This window comes from Cyprinus carpio, chromosome A1 (genome assembly GCF_018340385.1).
Source record: "Cyprinus carpio isolate SPL01 chromosome A1, ASM1834038v1, whole genome shotgun sequence".
Classification (NCBI taxonomy): domain Eukaryota; kingdom Metazoa; phylum Chordata; class Actinopteri; order Cypriniformes; family Cyprinidae; genus Cyprinus; species Cyprinus carpio.
In genome coordinates, this window is record NC_056572.1 from 3609587 (window position 1) to 3634274 (window position 24688).

General features: G+C 35.9%; 1 protein-coding gene across 1 annotated transcript in view; it reads left to right on the top strand.

Moving 5' to 3' along the window:
• Positions 1 to 22426, top strand: part of mtnr1aa (melatonin receptor 1A a) — a 29272-nt gene extending 6846 nt beyond the window's left edge. The window contains exon 2 of the mRNA XM_019088556.2: positions 20737 to 22426. Coding sequence (XP_018944101.1) covers positions 20737 to 21605 — 869 coding nt within the window. The 3' untranslated portion in view covers positions 21606 to 22426. The remainder of the gene's footprint in view (positions 1 to 20736) is intronic.
• Positions 22427 to 24688: the final 2262 nt, after the last annotated feature.

Below are 24688 nucleotides of genomic sequence, written 5' to 3' on the forward strand. Positions count from 1 at the left end.
GTGTTAAGAGAACATTAGTTTTAAATGCCATGTTACATTATTCTGTTACTCCTAAATACCTAATTATTTATGTTACATTGTCTTTTTATGGAAAGAAATGCATTACTATTGCATGATTTTTCCTCCCAGACAGTTAACCGAGGTGCTCTCTCATCCAGAACGGTAGCATTAAGTGCTTTTTTAAAAAAGCTTTTATGTTGTATTATTTTTTTTTTTTGCTTTTTGACAAAATAATGAGAGATGATTCTTGAGGACTATATCAGCATATTAGAAGGATTTCTGAAGGATCATTTGACAAGAAAATAAAAGAAAATTGATATTTTAAATAGTAATAATAACATTTTATAATATTATATTATTACTGTATTTTTGATTAAATAAATGCAGCCTTGGTGAGCATTAGAGACTACTTTCAAAAACATTAAAATATAATGATTTCATACCTCTGACTGGTCGTGTAAATTAGGTGTTATGGTGTAAAGTCAGCATATAATGTATTGCTACAACTGAAAACCAATTAAATAAGAAATGATCTTACATTTCTTTCACATAAGATGTTTTCTTTTATCCAGGCACCCCATTTTTCACAGACAGCAAGCCAAATGTGTTAACTTCACCATTTTTATGGATTAAATAAGTATGTCAACTTGGAAAGTTAATTAAACAGCTCTGACAGAGTCAGGTTCTCTGACACATACAGTATTTTAATGCTCTGCTCCACATCGGTAAGATCAGTGTGATAATTTTGTTATGTCATTAATGCTGTTTTCAAGCAATTTGCAGCTTGCTGTGATTAAGCTTTCAACTTCCTTACTGTTACGGTACTGTTATGACATAAGTGAAGTATACTGTATGTCTCTGGTTTGGTATGAGTGGAGCTAATGGAGCAGTATGTGTGAGTTTGTGAGTGAGTGTGTGTGTTTCTGCTAATGGATAGGGGGTAGTGCGTTGAGAATTGTGTACATGTGCATGTGTATAGAGCTGAAGTGTGTGGTGCCTGAATGGAGTTCTGTGTGTGTGCTGCATGTGTAGCTGCTAGAGGTGAGAGACAGTGACCCGAAAAGCAGTCAACATGAAAGGCACTGAAATCACTCATGCCTGCAATGCGCATCGCAAAACATGTTCTTTAAAAGGCACAACACGCGTAACACACATTGCCCGACGTGTTCGTGCAGAGACGTTTCGCTTATGCACACTTGTTTACTTGTCCTCAGGACCCCTCTCTCAGTCTTTTGGGTTGCATTCCCTCCCCACCTCTTCCATCTGTGCCTATCCGCTTCTTTCTCGGTTTTTACCTCTTTGTGACCCCCTCTCCCTCTCTTTCGTTCTCTCACTCAGACATATTTTGGTTGGGGTGTGCTTATTCTTTGTGACATTTTTGTCTTTGTGCATCACTCTCAGTCTGCGTCCCCTGCTGCTGGAGGAAGTTAAAGTGCCAGCGCACACACACACACACACACACACTACGCTGAATAAACAGCTTTTTAAAGGGAAACAGCTTATCATTTAATAAATCGACAGCCTTTCAGCTAATCAGCTAATCTCCAACATGTTTTACACTAAACAATACTTTTGGATTAAACTATTTTTAGGGTTTAGACTGAAAAAAATGCTGTTTTATAAGAGAAGTCACTGACTTTTTACGACAGGTGGGATACAGCTTATGGCATTTCTCATTCATTCCTATGGTATCCGTAAACGGCAATTTGAGTGTTGCACACAATTTGCAGCTAGCTGTGATTAAGCTTTCAACTCCTTACTGTTACGGTACTGTTATGACATAAGTGAAGTATACTGTATGTCTCTGGTTTGGTATGAGTGGAGCTAATGGAGCAGTATGTGTGAGTTTGTGAGTGAGTGTGTGTGTTTCTGCTAATGGATAGGGGGTAGTGCGTTGAGAATTGTGTACATGTGCATGTGTTTATAGAGCTGAAGTGTGTGGTGCCTGAATGGAGTTCTGTGTGTGTGCTGCATGTGTAGCTGCTAGAGGTGAGAGACAGTGACCCGAAAAGCAGTCAACATGAAAGGCACTGAAATCACTCATGCCTGCAATGCGCATCGCAAAACATGTTCTTTAAAAGGCACAACACGCGTAACACATTGCCCGACGTGTTCGTGCAGAGACGTTTCGCTTATGCACACTTGTTTACTTGTCCTCAGGACCCCTCTCTCAGTCTTTTGGGTTGCATTCCCTCCCCACATCTTCCATCTGTGCCTATCCGCTTCTTTCTCGGTTTTTACCTCTTTGTGACCCCCCTCTCCCTCTCTTTCGTTCTCTCACTCAGACATATTTTGGTTGGGGTGTGCTTATTCTTTGTGACATTTTTGTCTTTGTGCATCACTCTCAGTCTGCGTCCCCTGCTGCTGGAGGAAGTTAAAGTGCGCGCACGCACACACACACACACACACACACTACGCTGAATAAACAGCTTTTTAAAGGGAAACAGCTTATCATTTAATAAATCGACAGCCTTTCAGCTAATCAGCTAATCTCCAACATGTTTTACACTAAACAATACTTTTGGATTAAACTATTTTTAGGGTTTACACTGAAAAAAATGCTGTTTTATAAGAGAAGTCACTGACTTTTTACGACAGGTGGGATACAGCTTATGGCATTTCTCATTCATTCCTATGGTATCCGTAAACGGCGATTGAGTATTGCACAACTCTGACTGAAATTCAGTGACTTCAAGGCTATAATATGATTGGTTATTATGGCACATGTGATTCTCCAATAGTAAAAAATACAGACCCTTTCATCTCTCTACAGTAAGACAATCTCTGATCGCATGAGGAAACAAGGAAAACACATGACAGGAACATGAAACTAATATGAAATGGCTAAATATCAAAATAAAAGACATGAAAACAACATAAAATTAAATCAAAAACAGATGTGACAATTGGCTGGTAGGCCTATTTTTAAAATTCAGTATCATTAAAATTATTGAAAAAGTGTTATATTATCATTATTATAGTATTATTTAAATAGATTTTCGGTTTCGGATTCAGTCCAGAATTTTCATTTTGGTGTATCCCTAAATTTATTCCAGTGAGTGAAATCAGTACATTGGTTATTGTTTTTCTGCAAAATTAATCAGAAGACTTGGAAAATGATCAGCTTTGCTGTGTGTTAAAGTGAGTCAAAATGTAGCGTTAGCAAAACCGTTCTTTGTGTAATTATTTATGTTTACTGTTAACCAACAGAAAGCTGGTTGGTTTGAAAGTGACTTTCATACTTCATATTTTGCTACACTATTGACAGCAGGCAATGGACTTTTTTGCCTGTGAAATTTCACTAAAGTGATTGTGCTGTTATGTGCTGAACTACTATCTATTGAAATGGATCAGTATGATCATATGTGGGTTTTATATAAATTACGCTAATACAAGTTAGTTTCAGAAAGTGTGCACATAAAATTCCTTACCCGTCCAGCAAAAAATTAGCAACTTGGGCTGGACTTGGACTGATTCTCCTGTTGTGTCCACTGGAAAAGCATGAAAGTATGTTCGGTTGTGTCATTTTCACTACCAGAGTGTCTCTAGAGGCAGCATCCAGTGAGTGTGAGGATTTTTATCGATGTTTAGTGAAACACTGCATGTCATTTAAAAATGCATTAAGAGGGGTTAGGGTTAGGCATACAGGATAAGTCCATCTGAACACAGTAAACACCCACATGTCTGCACATGAGTATCAGTTTGGCTCCCTCATCCGTCCCACCTGCGAACAGCCTGTGCTGAGGAATGCTCGTTATCCCTTCATCCAATCATTTATCCATCTCTTTCTGTCTCAGGACCTCACACGGAGCGCACATGCTTTACAGTGCCAATCTACATGCGCACCGTCAGGTCTGGTCTGACAGTGAGAGAGAGAATGAAAGGAAGAGAAAGGGGTGATAAATAAAACTTCAAAGAACTAAAGGACAATAGCTCTATTCTCTCATAATGTTTGAAGTCAGATTTTGAAATCAAGCGCTCTTGTTGTTTTGTTTCTCTGTCATTTCGGAAGTGAATGTGTATGTGAAAAGAGAGGGAGGCTGAGTGAAAGAGGAAGCTTATTTTTCACAGGCTTTATGATGGAAGAGGCCCTAAATATTATAGTCAGAAATAGGTCATTTAATCCTGTAGCTGATGCATTACCTGTGAATCTCACAGGCTGTGCCTGTTTGCTGTTGTCTGTATTTTTCTTCTGCCCTTTTTCTTCTGTTCTCCTCCACCGGTCACTATAATAGAGACACATGACCATGAGATACTGTGGCTTTTTAATGGATTCTGTCAAGAGGTCAGAGATACATTACTGAAGCCATTAACAAAGACAATGCAATACTAAGAGACCCCAGAGAAAACATAAAATTCCTGTTCTTTTGACCTACATACCCCTCATCACCGGCCTGTCCTCGGAAATCACTCATTTCCATTCATGTTCATATTAAAGATTGCAGTATTGCTCAATACGGACATTGTTGGACAGAAACATAATTTGCTTTTCATGTTTTTTTCTTTCAATAATCTTAACAGTTTAGTGAGGTGAGATTCATGCTTAAAACAAGAAAAAAACAAAACAAAACAAACAAACAAACAAACAAACAAACAAACAAAAAAACTATTGTGAGATATATTATGTGAAAACGAATCTTAAAACAGTATCTTGACTCCTGCTTACAGTACAGACAGGAATATTTGTGGTGGATATAAATAGAGAGATAGATACTGTAAATATAGAGAGAGACAGAAAATTAATTAAATAGAGGGAGGGTGACAGAAAGTGAGGAAAGCAGTAGCAATGAAAAGCAGAGAAATGTGTTATCATAATGTTAATACAAGCGTATCTTATCTCGGGTCCTGTTCTCTTGCATTCTACACAAGCATTGTTAGATCTCCTTTCAAACACACTAAAAATTGCATAATTGCATGTGTTTATGTATTTACAATATGTGTGTCTGCCAGTGTTCATCCATCTATGTGCGTGCAAGTGAGACAGAGATAAGGAGACATGTTGTAATTTGTTACAGTTTAATACTTCTAAGATGTTATACTATTTAATTCTATTACTGTGATGTTCATTTAATTATTATTGTTATTATATTATTATTTTTTATCTTTTTGTACATGTATACTAAGCTTTGGCAATATTGTATCATTTACATTTCTGTCCTGTCCTACTTTGTGTATAAGTTTGTATGTGTGTGTGTGTGCACAATGAAAACTAGAAAAAAAAAGTATGTAAGCCTTATGAAATATTTGCTATACAGTGGTACTTTCATGTCATATACTGTAGGAATGATATTTGCAAGTTAATAGCACATGATTGTCATCACAAAATCATAATTGTACACTACCTTTAAAAAGTTTGGGGTCAGTAATAATGCTGTTAAATGCTGTTCTTTTGATCTTTCACTTCATCAGAGAATCCTGATTTCTCCTGAGTAAGAATGTTGGAAGAAAACTTATTGATTATAAGCTTTAATTATGAACGTTGATGGTACAATTCAGTTTTTTTGTGTACCGTTAATGCATTAGCAGTAAAAGCCTTCTTGTCTTTGTCGGAAAGAGGAAATGAGAGAGAGAAATATGTTGCATCCAAACATAAGACAAGAATCTGCAATATTTGTAAACCTTAGCATTAAGGCTAGCTGACCCTGAAGGACTGTCTCTCTACTCTCTGTGCTGTATCTTCCAGCTACATGGAGCCAGATGATCCATGCTCTGTCTTACCTTTACACGGCTAACAAAAAAAAAAATTAAAATGAAATTACATGAGCATTACATTTTTTCAAATCAAACAAACTGATCTCTTTGGGTCAAAGCATTACATTTTTTCAATTTAAGCAGATTATCTGATCTCTTTGGGTCAACTGAGGCTGAATACATCTGCTTAATAAAGCAAAGAATGATAGAAATAAGAGAATCAGCCTGCTGGCCAATCAGACGAGACATAGACCCCAGATGCATGCTGTAGAATATTTGAGAATGTCACAAAGAAGAACATACTGTATGCGTGGGCGCAATTTCACACATGCGTGTGTTTGTTTGTTGCTTCTGTTTTCTCCATCTTGTTTTTTTGTTTTCAATCTTTTATTTGACACATTCATTTATTCCATAGTTCGCTCTGTCGTGAGAAATCCCATCTGTAGGAGCACTGAATCATTGAAATAATGTTACCTTGGGAATAAGATTTGTTTAGCTGCTGAACGGTTTCTGCCCTCCTGTAATGACTCGGGAAACTTAAAGATAGCTACTATAATTTTTCAAGCTGACTGGTGATCCAGTCTTAATATTCAATTTATCTTACAGTATAGGGAATACAGTGACTATCTGGTCATTTCTCTTGCTGGTAGATAATAAGGCGGTTTTTTCTCATAAATAAAACAATTACAGTGGTATTATGCAAGACATTTTGATTGAAGTACACACCACACAATACTGATTCTTCAGTCAAGAATACTGGATTTTGGTTATTATAATTTTAAATGATTGTGAATATGAAGGTGGGCACTAAGATTTTTCTACCCTTTGGTTTCTTATCAGCAGCTCACTGGAAGTTTTCCTAGAGTTGGGTTCTGTGTACTAAAGGTTTTTTTAGAGACTTTGTCCACTTTATTATATACAGTAGTTAAGTGGTTTCTTATAAAATGCTTCCTATATTAAGTGCACTTGAAAAAATAGCAGGCAGAAATGGGATTAATCCAATCTTTGTCAAGAATCTGCTCGGCCCAGTAATTGCAAATTGGAGCTCAAGCCTTGGTAATTGGTTTTATGAAGAGGAGCGAAAGAGGGAGAAGCAAGAAATCATCCTTTCTCTGCATATTATTGATACGATTGAGCTTTTATTTTCCATAAAAGGTGTCTGGGACACCTGAGCCCGTTCATGTGTGTATGACGCAGGTGTACACATTGCTTTAGTGGGGTCAAGGTTTAGCTAGTTAGCATGGACCCATTAGTCCCTGGTACTGGTACAGACCCTAGTTAACTAAAAAGCATCTTTCACCAAATCATGGATATTCAAAAAGCTGTGTGTTCTGTTTTTTTTTTTTTTTTTTGCACGCAACATGCAGTATATTCTGGCAATATTCAATTATAATGTGGCAGATGTTTTATAAATATAGATACTTTTCGATTCCATCAGTCATTCAGCATTATGATGTCATTTTTCCCTTTGCTGCAGAGTGATTGAGAGCATTACAACTCTGGTGATTGGCTCAGAACTGAGTGCGTGTGAGCAAAGATAGCAGTTTTCAAATTGTGGATGTAGGAGTCTTGTGCCAGCCGAGCAAATGCCATTGAGAAGAAAAAACACCTACTGTAGCTTTGAGTAACAGCCTTGCTGCAAAGCTTGCAAAATGTTGTGAAAGTCTTCAAAACAACCTGTACCGAATAAGTTCAGAATGAGTCATTATTGCAGTAATAAATGGTCTTTTTGGACTGAGGAGGATGTTTTACAAGCTCAGGCTCTTTATCTCAAAACATTAAGGAAAATTTCATTGCGCATAATATGACCCCATTAAAAAGAGTGTGGGGTTTTATACTTTTCAGTGAATCTGATATTGAGAAATAAGAAAAGAAAGAGCAGGCGTAGAGATTATGTGAAATGATTTTGAAAATGTTCTTCGGCACAATTGTCTTCAGTATATAATGTTTTTACAACCTTCCTCTTCAGAAACAGGTTTTTCTTAATGTGGAAGCCCACCTCTGATCAAAAAATGATGCGAATATGTTTCTCATAAATGCAAATTTATACTGTACTTCACAATGTGACTGTATGTCTTGCAGTGTGACTTTATTTCTTTTTTTCTTTTTCATTTGCTCTCAATTGTTACAAGAGTCTTAAGCTCAAATGTACTATATATTGTACAGTCTGACATACTACTTGAGAGTGGGCCTTGCAGTCGTCCAACACTGCATCTTGTATTGAGTGAGTTGATAAGTGGAGGTTCAGGAAGTCTTTTGAGGCACTGCATACATTGTACATTATCTGAAAAGGTGAAGGTTACTCTGAATAAAAGTGTGCACATAATGGAACCATTGTCATGCTATAAGACATTTTGCTGCATGGCTGCTGTTCTTCTCCTAGTGGGTCACTGATTTGCCTGAATAGTGACTTTTTCACAATGAGCCTGAAGGGTTTGCTTGAGTCATCGAGTGTTGAGGAGGTTATAGAACCATAGTAGAATGTGTTCATTATAGCAGATCTCGTTTCTTTTAAAGTAACAAGCTACTTTTTCGAGTAGCAGTGTAATGTCACAAAAATGTCACAATTTGTTATGACACATTCACATTGTTAGATGCTGTGAACTAAAGCAATAATGAAACGCTCTTCTGAACTGCCTGTATGTATGGAATTCGTTTTAGTGAATTGTTTCATTCAGATTATTTTTTTCAAACACTTTATTTTTGTTTATTTATTTCACTTCTTGGTATACATAACCTGCCCGAGCAAACAACAAACCATCCATCCATCCATCCATTTTCCAATCCGCTTGTCCTGTGTATGGTTGCAGAGATGCTGGAGTCAATTGTTCCTCATTGTTTTGTGCCAAATAAATTATATTACGATAATTGTAAAGATTTAAACTTTTTAAGATCCCCTTCTAGCCAAAATATGCCCAATTATACTGTTAAAAATGTAGTTTGTAGCATTGTAGTGAAATATTACACTGTTCCCCTTTGAATTTTGACCTCATCTTGCAGTTTGAAAACCACTGGTGTATCTAGCTACCTTTTTAATTAGGATCTTAAGTGTAGTTTAACAAATTTGTGATTAGTCCCTTGCAACCTTCAAAGTTAAAAAAAAAAAAAACTAAAAGATTCTTCCGTAACACTCGACTTGATCTAGCAGTTATGAAGACTGCAATAGCTTGCGTTTTTTTGCCTGGAGGCAGCATTTCTAAAACTGATCTGCAGGTCCCATACCACTCACACAGACACATATACAAATGCTGATCAGGCTCTATATTGGGCATCATGCCAGAGCTTCTGATATCTGCTTCTTAATGGTGATTTAAAGAAGTGAATGGCAGATGGAAGGGGCTAAGGCAACTGCCACTATCAATAAAGGGACAGGTAGCTCTGTTTGTGGTTTCAAGCATATGCATGCTATTGAGTTATACCTTATACATAAAAAAATACTGTATGTGAGAGAATGAAAAGTATCTCTGTCTCTTATGCAAGTCCTGTGATCCTCTAAATCTTATTATATGTGAGCACACACACTTCAAACACATCAAATCCATTTACTTGTGGCTGCAAGGCTGGAAATTGAGAGTATCTTGGAGTAATTTTTCAATCTCTAAGCCACTTCCACCACTGGGCTTTACTGCTGCTGTTATGATGTACTGTACCTTTAAAAATCTCTCACGGGGTGTGAGAATTGCTGACACTGAGCACCTCTTAAAAGTTGATTGTCCTGAAATCATGGACTCATAACGTGGAATGTTCTGGAAACAAGCTTTTTCCTTATTGTTCATTCTCAATAAATGTGTTTAATGTTTTTCTAGGACCTTCTCCAACACCAATCATAACTATTACTCACAGCAGCACAAAAGGGCAAGAGACACTATATTGTTCCTGGTGACCCTTGTCACATTCCACTTACCATGACCTTGGTGGATTCACTTGCTATGTTAGAAATTCTAAAATTATTTCTGTCTGAGACTAATGTGTGTGTGTTTTTTTTTTATAATATACATAATATACTGCAGTATATATACTATACGATATTATATACAATTTTGATGAGTAAAATGTTTAAATACAGATCTGAGACTAATTGAAATTGTGTGTGTGTGTGTGTATATATATATATATATATATATATATATATATATATATATATATATATATATATATATATTTTTTTTTTTTTTTTTTTTTTTTTCAGTGGGCCTTTATTTAAAACTGAGGAGGTGAAATGAAGGAGCGCTGTATTCCTGACCCTCATAATATGCTCAGCTCTTCAGCCCACGCCTAACAGTACACACTCATAATGAATATGAGAAATGTGTTAAAGGCATGCTTGACTTCTCCACCCTCTACTGTCAGCAGTTACCTCATATGTGCTTTTCTGTTATTCAGCGTAGCACACATTTCTCTGCTGCTATCATTATTGTAACTCACAAAAACTGGGGGCTGCTTCTGTTCCAGAAAGTGAGTCATGTTGAATGCGTTTACACCATTTCTTCCTGTATGCTCTAATAAAATGCTTTTTTCAATGGGAAAAGGAAAATGGTCACTTTAAGGGTACTGTAAGAAAAAGATTTTAATCTTACTTTTTAATTTTGCTTTAGTGTGCAAACATTTAGTCATTACAAATGGAAATATCTGATCAAAAATGTAGTAGAACAATAATATTATGAACTATTATTAAAATTGAAAATAAATTGTGAAATATAAAATTATTTTTTCAATTTCAGACAGTTTTTTTCCCAGCATCATTACTCCAGTCTTCAGTGTCACATGATCCTTCAGAAATCACTCTAATACAGTATGCTGATTTGATGCTCAAGAAGCATTGATTGTTAATATCAATGTTGAAAACAGATAATTAATATTTTTGTGGAAGTTGAGACATTTTATCAGGATTCTAGGAATAGATGAAATTCAATTTATTTTAAATAGATTTTTATTGTTACAGTGTAAAAGTCTTTACTGTCCCTTTTGATCCATTTAATGCATCCTTGGTGAGTAAAAGTATTAATGTCTTAAAAAAGATTTCTTTTATTTCTTACAGTCCCCAAACTTTTGAGCGGTAGTGTGCATAATATTTGAATATTTTCAGAATTTAATAACTCTTAATAACAATAAAAATAATTTTAATTGATATTTCTGAAGTAATGATATCTAACAGAGACATCAACAGATAACATTTCAGAACAAAGCATCTTTTTGCCTCACCCACAACATTATTTTTGGTCACAAATTGAAATGATTTGCATCTTTCTTTCTTTCTTTCTTTCTTTCTTTCTTTTTTTTGTGCAAGTTTGGTGAGAATTTGATCACTAATGAGCTGTTATGAAGGAGAATATTAATAAAAATAGTAAAACAACAATAGCCTTTCTGAATAATATAGAGAAAAAAAATATATAGTTTTTGTTACTGTGTAACTGTAGTTAACTTGATTCAAAGTATATTAATACAAATAAATGAAATAAATTTTGAAATGCTTGATAGCATCCCTGAACTTTTTTTTTTTAATAGCACAGTGGTTCTCAAACTTTATACTGATAATATATCTAATTTTTTGAATTTTTGTTGTATCACAAATCTGCTTGCTTTCAAACATTTTTTTTTTTTTTGTGATACGAGTGATACGATATTCCTATTACATTATATTTGTGTTTCCTTGTTGATAGTATAAGGTAAATGCTATTCCATATAATTTAAAACTGTTAAAACGTTATGAATTTACACCGGAAAATTACAGTAGACCACCACACGCCACTGCTCTTGGAGGACATGCTTGTTTGAATAGGACAGCCTAATGCTTGACACTCAGTGGATGAGAAGTAGAACTGACAGTCCTGTCAGTGTGTGTGTGTGTGTGTGTGTGTGTTTGGTGACTTGGGCTCAAACCTGTCATCTGACAGGGTGAAGGCCTCAGTAGTGCTGTGTGTATTTCTCTGTCTCCACCTCTCTTTCTTTCAGAGTTCATGTGAATGTGCATGTGTTTCAGAGTCTGTGGCATGGATCTGTCAGCTCGTGTCTTGCCAACTTTGCTCCGAACTTGCCTGACGCGGAGTGTGACACCACCTGTGGTGTTTTGTCATCTCTGCTCACTCACGGGAGACACTGAGCTTGTACGACAGGTACCGTCACACCGTCCGCAAGCTGCGGCATAACACCAGTGACATGAGGTTGTATTCTCAAACTTTTTGACTCAAAGAGCCCCTGTTGACCAACACTATATGGAAAATGTTTGGTACCAATAATTCTCACAATTAAATCATTATTAACTAGGAGTTTTTTCTCAATTAATTCCTAATTTGCTGCTTATTAATAGTTATAAAGTAAGTTGTTAAGTTTAGGTATGGTATAGGAGGATCTAAAATATGGTCATGCAGAATAAGGCATTAATATGTGCTTTATACAGTAAGTACCAATAAACAGCCAATATGCTGGTAATATGCATGCTAATAAGCAGCTAGTTAATAGTGATAATTGGTCCCTAAACAAAAGGGTTACAGAAAAAAGAATAACGATATAAGTATAATAAACTATTTAAAAATAATATTTCAGTTTACATTTTTATTTTATGCATTTAGTATTTTCATTTAGATTAGGGTTAACTTCTTCAGTATAAGCATTAGTTATTGAGGGGAATAACAACAACAACAACAACAACAACAACAATAATAAGTATTAATATAAAATTATATTTCACTTTACTCTTTGGCTGAACATGATTCAATCATGTACACTGGTTCGACACGATTAAATCAAGTTATTTGGACATGCCTAATTTTAGTTGAGTTTTCTCAGTTCACTTTAGTTGATTGTACAAGTATTTGAGAGGAAATAACATATTTCAATCATGTGGAACCACTGTCCATGATTAAATCAAGTTCAGCCAAAGTGCTAGAATAACATACTAGCAAGTTAAATCTAGCTTCTCTTTACACATATGATGTTAGAGTCTAAAGATGGCACTGATTACATCCAGATTACGATTTATTTTGAGCTACTTGATTGAAACATGTTCTTTCAAAATGAAAACACTTGAGTTAAGCCAAAGAGTAATCATTTCAAGTCAGTTTAACAGGATGCAATGGTGTTTATTCCTGTGGCCAGTGAGAAATTCGCTTGGACGTTCATTCACAGGGGGATCTGGGTTTTCTGAAAGTGCTTGCTTGTCATTTAAGTGTGGCAGTGTTTGTTTTCATTGGATTTGTTTTAGGGGTTTTTGAGCGGTTCGCCTGAATTTTGGTGAATTCTCAAAAATAACTTTAAAGTGAAGAGAAGCCCTTTAATTTGAATTGAACTGAACTCATCTTATTAAGCTGGTCTGCGGTTCATTTCTGAGTGTTTGGGGTTGATTTTCACATTTTGGCTCTTACATGTTAATTCAGGTAATAAAGAGATTATGATGTTAGAAACACCAAGGTCATGTCTGAGCTGATCAAATGTATACCTTTAATGATGTAAGTTGCTTTGAATAAAAGTTTCTGCCAAATTCATAAATGTAAACATTATTTTTTTGGAAATGACAGACTGTCCGATTTATCCAGCTGGGATGCAGAAATGCTGAAGCATGATCTGCAGTTTTCACAAAAGCCCTGGAACTGTCAAAAATACCCATTTATTTGTCAGCAAATGTCAGCCAGTTGATGTAAAATACGTAATCCGTCAGACTTTTGCTGACAAATAAAGAGGGATATTTTGGAGCAGATATAACACAGAGAAAGAGAACACATTGTTTATTTGCATATAGACATTATATGTTCCTGTGGCTCAGTGGTAGAGCATCGCGTTAGCAGCGCAAAAGGTTGTGGGTTCAATTCCCAGCGAACACACATACTGATAAAAAATATATAGCCTAATGCACTGTAAGTCAAATTTGAAAAAAACAACAAATACATACATAAATGAAAAAATAAATATAGACACCATAACTGTATAAAGAATGATTGAACATTGGCAAAATTACCATTAAAAAAGTAATTTAACATTACACAGGCAACACTTTCAAATGACAAGATCTTAATAATCCTCTGTTAGGATGCAGCTGACAATACAGACTCCCTCAGCAGTGGTCAAGAAAGTCCACAGCTAAACCCATTGTGGCAATCGACGAAAGTTTGGTAATGGATGAACTGACCAATCTTTATTTTGTATTCAGCAGATAATGCTCAACCTGGGAAAAGGTGAGCTGGCACCCAAAATGCAATACTACCAATATTGTGAACTCAAGAGTGTAATCAAACTAAACCATATCATTTTTATGCAGTTTGTTGTGATTCTGAGATAGACTGTTTAACAATAAGTTAATTTGTTACTAGTGTGTTTGTTTATCAAGTTTTATGGGGAAATGTTTTCGGGACTTGAAAAATTCAAGTTTTGTTGTGTTTTTAAAATGCCATTTGGAATTAAATTGAAATAAAACAGAAAATTATATGAATTATTGCTTTTTCTAAATTTTATAATTTATCAAATTGAAAATATAAAACAACTTATATAGTACATTGAACTTAAATATATTATGTGTAATAACTGCAAATTAATTGACATTACAAAACATTTAATTAATTTAAAGTTCACAATACTAATGTTTTTAGGGCAACCAGTTTCCTCAAGTTTCTTATTAAATTCAGTTTACACAGTAAACACAGTTTACACTAATCTTATTTAATACATATTTATTAATTTTTCTTAGATGCCAAGTGTGAATCAATTATTTTTTTGGTAATAGTGATATGAGTCACTTATCCTTTTTCCCTTGTACAACACAACAAAAGAGCTTTTTTCCATAATTTATAGTTCATTTATCTTATTTTAGATACTGCTATTTAATTTCTAACTTGAATACTGTATGTCATAATAAACACAAACGTAGGAGATTCCCAGGTTCAGTGTTTTCTTTTCTTTCTTTCTTTTTTTTTGAGTGCCAAATATGGACACCTTCATTATGAATGAATAAATATATGAGCAAACAAACTCAACTACGGAGCTAAGACATCTATGAAAACATATTTTGACCTTTATAAGGAATACAGTATGTGTTGTGAGACCTGCACAATAAATTCACCTCATCTTCCCTATTTATGAGATTCATTGTTGTGGGCTGTAAGCTGCATTTGTCATATACGGCATGTAGTATTTAAAGTCATCCTTCACACACAATGCCATATAGTCTTTAAGCGTGTTGAGGGAATTCTGGTTCTAAATACGGAAGCTTCTGGCGTCTGCAGTTTCATGCTGCATGTGTCTGCACACTAATGTGTTAATGTGTCGCTGTATGCCCTTGTCCCTCAGTTTAACTCCACACTAGCAGCATGGCATCATGGTTGGAGGGGTTGGTTTTGAATTTCAGCGCTGTTTACTGAAGGGAGTTAATCAAGCAGATTACTGTGCTCACAGTCCTCCATGTAACACCTTGTTGCCTCTGAGTGCATCACTAAACCCAGTGACTGAAAACTATTTGACCTTGGTGCTTTGCTTGGTGTGCCTTTGGGGAAACCCATAAGAGTAAAAGAGAGCCATTTCCATTCAGATGTGAAAATAAAATTCATACCTTTTTGCTCTCTTCAGTAAATGAACTTCTGAGGAGTACTGTTATTAATATTCATACAGAGCCATCAAAGCGCTTCTTTTGTTTTCAAACAGACTCAGAATTGCAGTATACAGAGAGTGAGAGAGCGAGGGAGAGCGAGAGAGAGGCTTGTCAATTACCTTTCTTGTTCATAAACATGATATTCATATCAGGTCAAATCACATTATGGTAGACTGCACAGGTGAAAGGGCTTTTGCTGGCACAGTAAACAGCTTGGAGAAAAACTAGAAGGCTATTTCTGTCACAGGTTCCCTGTCCTATTTTTGTCTCAGAAAGATATATTAAGGGACCACAGCCAGCTATGTGGGTGTTTAAAAGGAAGGGTAATTGGTTGATAATTAGCTGAAAGCCTAGAGGTTTTCATTTTATCGACTATAATTGGAGTCATTATGAATTTTACATTCAAAGCCACCCACTTGCTGTTTTCCATTCACAGAGTCTTTGCCATTCGTTTTATGGGTTTTTACTGTATAATCTTCATCAACGAAGTGTTCAGAAACCTCTCTCATTCACTGAGTTGTGAAAACACACACAGGCCCAATTAAAGGGGTGATTCTGTGCTATGTCATGCAGAGAATTGCAACATTATTTCAAGCTTGTAGTATAAGGTGATTCACGCAAAATAAACATCTAACTGAATGTCAAATCATATATAATTTCATGATTCTGATTCTGATTCCACTTAACAATTCCAATTCATTACTGATTCCTGTTTTTGTTATTCTTTTTGATGTAGAATAGAATGGAAATGGAGAAACAATTCTTTTTGCATTAGCTACCTTGCTTTTTTTTCTTCAGTTTACGATTTCAGAGAGCATGTGAGTCATAATAAATCAGACATACACTAGCATTCAAAAGTTTAGGGTCATTAAGACTTTTTTTTTAATCTATTTTTTTTTAAGTTCTGTTATTCAGTAAGAACACTCACAAAATATTTTTATATCAAATAAATGTCATCCTTTTGAACTTTCTATTCATCAAAGAACCCTGAAAAAGATGTATCTTGATTTCCACAAAACAATATTGAGCAGAACAACTATTTTCAGTATTGATAATAATAAGAAAAGTTTATTGAGTGCCAAATGAGAACTTTTCATGATACATTTTTCTGCTGATATATATTGCAGGTTGCTGTTTTTGAAGTTTTCAGCATTGATATTTTATATAAATTGGTATTTATTCTACTGATATCTTTGTGAATGGACAGTGGATTTATTTATTTTATTTTTTTGAGTGAAAAATTATGATTCAGTTAGTTTGTGTTAAATGTATTATGCATATGCATATTATATATTACAATACCTTGTTTTCTTCTTATCAAACATCAGCCATTGATAAACCCATGTTTGTCGACCAGCATCTTAAATTGCCATAAACAATGAATCACAAAAGTTTTAAGTTGTCCAATCCTGCTTCCAGACAGCCACTGTCCTGCATAATTTAGCTCCAATCCCAAGTAAATATGCAAAAAAACCTCCTATTCAAAGTCTTCCGCATTACTAGAAACTTTCAGACTGGTGTGTTGGGGCAAGTTAGATCCAAACTCTTCAGGGTATTGGTTCTCCAGGAGCAGGATTGGACACCTCTGATCTTATGCTGTGTGTTTCACATATATTTGCACATACATCTTCATCGGTGGTAGAATGCAGAAATTCCAGAACCATAATGGAACCAAATGTCATGAGAATAATTTGACTGTTGAACTAAATTTAGGCATGCTGGTATCCCTAAAATTTACATATATTACTGAATCCATTAAAAAACCATATCAGTCAATCTATGTGGAAAACTTTTTCCATTTCAAGAGCTGAGGAAGCGATCTAGAATATTGTTTATATGTAAAGTATAGATTGACATTCATGATAATGTATTTCTACACTAAAACAGTATTCGTAATGTTAATTGTTAAGTAGTCAAGTGTAAATGTAATATACTGTATGCATGCAATTACAGCGCTTCCTCTGCTGATGCATCTGTAAAATGGCATGCCTTGACATATTGAAATGTAGTCATATTCGTGAGGTGTTTAACATACATTAAGGTTATGTATAATGACCTGCCTGAAGGAAGAAAGGGAAGCTGCCTCATATTCTGTCCTTGTTAATTTGGTGACCTGCTGACCTATCTCCTCTTGCGCAAGTTGAGCTCTGGCCCTAGGCATTGTGCTCTAATTGAGACAGCATGGCGTTGCAAGGATATTGGCCACACCTGACGAGTCTGGCCATGCCTGAAGCAGCCCTGAACTTTAGCATGTGAATGCCTATTCCATACATTTGATAGAAGACTCTGAAAAGAGAAAATGATATGCACACACTAATGTGATTCACTGGAAGCTGGAAGATTACAAGGTGTTAAGTGGTTAGAGGGAATGTCAGAGGCCATTTGTTTAAGGGCAGAGACTAATATCTTTCTGGTAATATGCTTCTATCACTTGTCAGTTTGGTACCGATCTAAAATACCACAAGGGAAAACATTTAAAAGTTTGGGAACCAACTGGAAAGAGTGATGGAGAAAATGGGGAATGTCTTCCACGAGCCAGAGTCCTATTTTCCTGTAAGCTAAATAAAATGGTTTGAGTGACACCTTAATCTCTCTGATAACCCAAACTCACAGACTGGCAGCCAAGCAAAGCCAATGGCATCACATTCCCTTGGGACTTAACAGCTTGACTTTGTCAAGGACAATTCTTTGATTTCTTCCATTCCTCCTTCTGTCTGTAAGAAAGAAGGGTTCCTAGCCTCCATCATCCACCCCTCTTAGTCACAAATAAGTGGAGTGCACCAGTGAAGTCTGCATAGAGACAACCCAAGTAACCTCTGCTGTCAGTGTGCATCAAGACTTAACCTGTAATGGCTCCATCTGAGGTCTTGAGTCTAGGACAAACCGTGACTGCTGAGAGATTTGAAACAATCTTGTTTTGTGAACTTTTGAATGCCTCCATGAGCAAGTGTATGTTTAGATTCAGTTAGAGATCATCAATGGGATAGTTACCCCAAAAATGAAAATTCTGTCATCATTTACTCATTCTTATATTATTGCAATCCTTTATAATATTCTTTCTTCTGTGGAACACATAATGAATTTGGAATGATTCAACCCTTTTGTCAGCATACTTTACAATTCACACAGAAAATTCAGCACAAAATTATGATTACAGGGGCAGACCTCAAAACATTTTTTTTTTTTTTTACCATAGTACATGATTTGTAAATTAATACATTTTGATGTTTGCATCACATGACCAGCTGCATATACATGTATATGGATTTTCTGGCTTAGTAAACTTGCTAGGTAGCTCACCTGGTACAGCATTTACTTGCGATATAAACAAGCAAAAATGGCATGGCTGCATTAGAAAATGTATTTTTTTTCTCACATTTGCCTTTGTTAACACTATCGGTTGGTTATACATAATAAAACATTGCCAGAATCACATTCATCTGGTTTTCTGTTTTGGGAAAAACTGAACACGCTTTTAGCACCACTGACTGGACGTTTCACTTTGAAAAAAGTTGCTAAATGTGCAACAAGTAGTGTAATATTTTTCAGAAATGTTGCCACAAAAATATTTTTCCAGTGAGCCTTGATTGCTTTTTGTCCATATAATTAAAGTCAGTGTTGTACAAAATAGTAGTGGGAAATAATAATAATAATAATAATAAAAACATACTAAAAACTGAACAGAAAAAAAAGAAAGCCTTTCAGAAGATTATTTTCCCCCCAAAATATGTTCCACAAAAGAAAGAACATAGAGGTTTGGAACAATATGAGGGTGAGTAAACAATGACAAAATTATAATTTTTAAGTGAAGTATCCCTTTAAGCTTTATATTAGAAACAAGAAGGATGCTCAGAGAAATGACCTCTGGTATTTAAGAACAGCCAAGGTTATTTGTCCAAAAGGAGTGTAGAAGATATCTTTTAAAAACCCCAAAATGTTGATACAATTACATTGCCCTACTTGGATGGCATGTCAACGGCATGCTTGAGGGGATATGTGAGTGACAGCTTTGCTTCAGGCCACTGCAAGCTAATCTTCAAGACGGACCGCCATTGCCCACAAATTAGTGCTTCTGTTCTACGCTTTGACAAGACTACTGACACACGCTGACATTGCGAGGGGGCTGCGAGACAGCTGACTCATAAGAACATTTCTCAATGTCTTATCAACATCACTATAAAAAAAGAGGAAGAATATATGTAAAATAATACAGCCCAAAAAATAAATTTTAATAAAATACCCCTAATAAGATAACAGTGGAAGTTAATATGTTAACTTATACAGCCCTAAAAATACATTTTGTAAAAATACTTTTTTTTTTTGTCTTGTTGCAGTTTTTCCTCTGACTCCATCTCTTGTGGTGACCCTAGTTTCATAATCTATGTCTTAAAAAAAGGAAAAAAAAAAATTTGTCAAACAGGATGAAAAGCATATCAGATAGTCCAGGTGGTTGATTGTAGACTTTGGTATCTTGGTAAACTGATCTCTTTTAATGCATGAGAGATTATTAGTGTCTTTTTTTTCTCAGTAGAAAAATCTGAGAAGCATAAAATTTGCTTTCCAAATAGTCTCATTGCTCTGACAAAAATGACATATTACTCAGATTTCTTTTGTATTTTTTTCTTTCCCTTTTGTGAAATAAATAATATCAGTGCTTTTGTAATGCAATAAAATCAAACATATCGTATTGTATGAAACAGAAAGCATCTATGTTTGCATTTGCATGCATCTTCTTATACAGTCTTAAGAAAAGAGGGAGTGCAACTGCCTTTAGTGTTTCCCTCTTGATTACAATGTTAGTTAATTATTTCAGCTTTACACACAATGTCAAGTTCTTGTGCCTGGCGGCAATTAGAGATATGCATTCATTAAAACCGCCCGTGCTCTTACCCTAATGCAGCCATCAGCTATAGGCCATGCCTAACCATCCACACAGTGAGGGAACCTAATTAATAATTGCACACTCTCACATTTATAAATGCACACCTGCACCCTACTTTACATAGAATGCACATTCCATGAATTGATGGAGGCAAATATTTGGAGTGCAGCTCATGCTTGTGTTTATGGGGCAATAAAAGCTTTATTGAACTCCTGGAAGACTTAGTAAAAAATGCTGACTCTGCTGGCAATATACTGTTTTTCCACTCGTGTTAGGATAACTTCAAATAGGACCAAGCAGTGACCTTGAAATTTAGGAAATTGTAGTTTTTTTTTTATCTCCACTGTATATATATTCACACACACACACACACTCACACACACGCACGCACACGCACGCACACACACACACACACACACACACACACACACACACACACACACGATCACACACACACACACACACACACACATGTATGTACACTTAATATAAGGCACAATGCTGATATGGCTTCAACTCTAAGCCTAAGCATTCGGATGCAGTCAAAGACTACTTAACCTGTATCTCTCTCTTTATGTGTGTTTCTCAGGTAACATCTTTGTGGTGAGTTTGGCGGTGGCAGACTTGGTGGTGGCCATCTATCCGTATCCGCTGGTCCTGACCTCCATATTTCACCGGGGCTGGAACCTGGGATACATGCACTGCCAGATCAGCGGCTTTTTGATGGGCGTCAGTGTAATCGGCTCCATTTTCAACATCACCGGCATTGCAATTAACCGCTACTGTTATATCTGCCACAGCCTCAAATATGACAAGCTCTACAGCGACAAAAACTCTGTTTGCTATGTACTGCTAATCTGGGCCTTGACGGTGCTTGCAATTGTGCCCAACTTATTTGTAGGCTCCCTGCAGTATGATCCACGGGTTTATTCCTGTACGTTCGAGCAGTCGGCGAGCTCGGCCTACACGATCGCCGTCGTCTTCTTCCATTTCATCCTTCCCATCATGATCGTCACCTACTGTTACCTGCGAATCTGGGTTTTGGTCATACAGGTGCGACGACGAGTGAAACCCGACAATCGTCCCAAGATCACGCCTCACGACGTGCGAAACTTCGTCACAATGTTTGTTGTTTTCGTGCTTTTTGCCGTGTGCTGGGCACCATTAAACTTCATCGGGTTGGCGGTGGCGATTTCTCCAGAGCGTGTGGTTCCTTTAATACCTGAGTGGCTCTTTGTGGCAAGTTATTTCATGGCCTACTTTAACAGTTGCCTCAATGCAATCGTCTATGGAGTTCTGAACCAGAACTTCCGTCGCGAGTATAAGCGCATTGTGGTTTCGGTATGTACTGCGAGGATCTTCTTTGTGGAAAGTTCTAATGAAGCACAAGAGAGACTAAAGAGCAAACCCTCACCACTCATGACCAACAACAATCAGGTCAAGGTGGACTCTGTGTGAGTGTATATTGTGTAAGATGTGAAAATAACACAACAAAATGAATGTTTGCTTAAAAGTTAGCAAACTTGATTTAAAAAAAAAAAACCCTGATATCCAAATATGTTGTCAGGAAGCAGCGCCTAGCCCTGAAACTGTGATTTGTTGCCTCAGCACAATCAAAACAAACAGGAAATTATTATTATCATTGTCTTTTTTAAACCACTTTTTCATTCTTGGTCAGAAGTACTTGTATGTATGAATTCTTTGTTTAAATGTTTACATTAATTGTATCAGCAAATCTATGTAAGACATACTTTGTGTAATGATTTTATATGAGTTATCTTTGTCTGAAGAGAACAAAAAAACAAATATAAAGGTATGATTGATATATTACTGTATATAAATATATATTGAGTGTGTTTCACTGATGTTGATCATTCAGTGGAGAATGATCCAAAATGATGCCATGAACATCTGCATATCTCTTCAATGCCTGGCCACAACTGTGACCACAACTTTATAAACACTACCAAAAGAGTTTATTACGGAGTTTACTGTTTGAAATGACCTCACCCGGTGACACTGTTACTCAGCATTTCAAAAAGCAATACACCTGGATTGCTGCTTTCCTACAATCCCCTGCAAATCTTTTTGAAAGTATGGGGTTCCTGCTCTGTGGGGTTTCTATCCCTTCTGCTTGCTATTCTGTTATTTTTTTTTTTTTAAGCATTACCTGTCTTTGTCTTTTTAAAACATCTCCCTCCTTTTATTTTTCTTTATATCTGTCTCTTTTACTCCACTCTTTGTTGTGCATGGATCTAATGACAAGTTCATATGCAAACTGAGTAAAAATAATAAAAGTAAAATGTTTGATGAATAAAAAATGAAATCGGAATTTCTGCATAAGTATGTGAAATCTATACATTATATACAATAAAAAAAAAAACAAGATTTTCAAAAATAAAACTAAATCAAATCAAAACTGCATTATAAATGAAGATTTTTAACAAGACTTATTTGCTGAAAATATATTTTGAATTAAGTGTATTTTTTGTATGTGATTGGCAAATAGTTTTTTTCTTGTTCTAAGCATAAATCTAAAAATTTTAGAAGGTGTATTATAATAATACATTTATTATTATTGTGAATATAATGATAATAATAATACGTTAATAAATACATTTATTTTTAGGATTTTTTTTACAACAAAACAAATACTGATTGATATGTTTTTTTTTTTTTCCATTTTACAGCGTGAAAGTCAATAAACATAATGCCACCTCTCATTATGCATCACCTTTTGAATAACACAGAAAATGGGAAAAAATGCAGGCAGTATCACCAATGCTCCAGTATAAGTACAGCAATAGAATGAAGCTTATACAATGTCGTTTGAGGGACTAATGGAGCTCAAGCGTAGTTCAGGCAGACCACGGTGTGACAGCCAACTCCTCCCCCTTCAATTAAATAATCAGAATCAGAATCAGAAAGAGCTTTATTGCCAAGTATGCTTGCGCATACAAAGAATTTGTTTTAGTGACATAAGCTTCCAGTACACAGAGACAACAACATACAGTCCAAAAAAAAAAAAAAAAAAAAAAACACCTTAATAAAATAAAATAAAACCTTTGCAAATAAATAAGTGAATAAACAATTGTGCTATTAATAATAATGGAATAGCATTGATTAAGATGCAGGGATGTACTAGGATGGAGGGGTGACAAATAAATATACGGATATTGCACATTTTTATTGCATAAGTGGGGAACATTTGTTCATCATGCGTTCATGAGGTAGATTGCCTGGGGTAAGAAACTGTTCTTGTGCCTGACTGTCCTGGTATAAAATATACAAGTTCATCCATACTCACACTTGCCTTAGTCTGTCGCACAGACATGCGCTTACCCTTCTCCATCCCCAGCTCCTCCTTGTGCAGGCATGATCACAAGCATCTTGTCCACAGAAATCATCTATCAGCTAACTGTTGCTTAATCTTTAAAGATCGAATTCATGGAAATGTCAGTCTTGTCCAGTCTCATTCACAGATCTGTCACTTTTGCATGGAATTTTATATCTGTTGCATTTTCAACAATTCTGCTATTTGCATTAGGCTTTGGGGGTTTGCTTGTGGACAGCTCAGAATCTGAACCCTTCAGAGCAAAGCCTACCGCCAAAATAATGTTCAGGACCTCTACAATAATCTTAATCAAAGAGAGTGGCCCTGACTGAAATAGTTCTAGCGAAACGCCCACAACTGCTGCGTTTCCTCTCTCTCTCTCTCAGAAACATGACACATTGCGGTGAAAACACTCTGTTTAATTCAACCCAAACGACTGAACGAGTGCGTGAGAGAGCGAACGAGCGGCATAAAAATGGCAGGATTTACACTGCCCTCTAACAGAATTATGCACTAATCTGAGCCTTTCCTGCATTTATCGCCCTCTGCAAGAGACCAAAAGATTCATATGTATAAAATTGATCGTGTTATGAGGAAGGAGGGGTGATTTATTCTGGCCCTGTCCAAGTGTGATTATGGTTGGAACATGAGAGTTGGTCAATTTCGTGGAGGCTGTAATTTAGTGTTTGGAATTTTCTGAAAACAGCAATTTTAAGATCAATGAATCTGTGTTGATTTGCTGTTTCTTGTACACAAGATATGGGGCTATTTTAGAGCTGGACACAGCCTAATCAGGATTTAGTCTGATGCAATATGATGATCAGAGCTGATTCAGAAATGGTCCATTTAATTTGAAGTGATTTGCTGATGAGCCTGTAAGGTCTGGTTTCCTAGACACAGATTAAGACCGTTCCTAGACTGCAAAGCATTTCCAATGGAGAATCAGCTGTGCAAGAGTTATTTGACCCAGTTCTATTATTCTGTGTCTATAAGCAACCAACCTCAGGTGTCTGTGTATGGATTTTGCACAACCACACTTTGCCACTAAAGAACGCATGCATATGATATTCTTTTCAACCCCAGAGTAAGAATCTGAATCATCTGTATCATGTGGTTTGTCATCATAACCTTGCAAAAATGTACATGGTGGGCTAAAAGTTTAGAATAATTAATTTTTTTTTTTACGTTTTTAAAAGAAATGACTTAT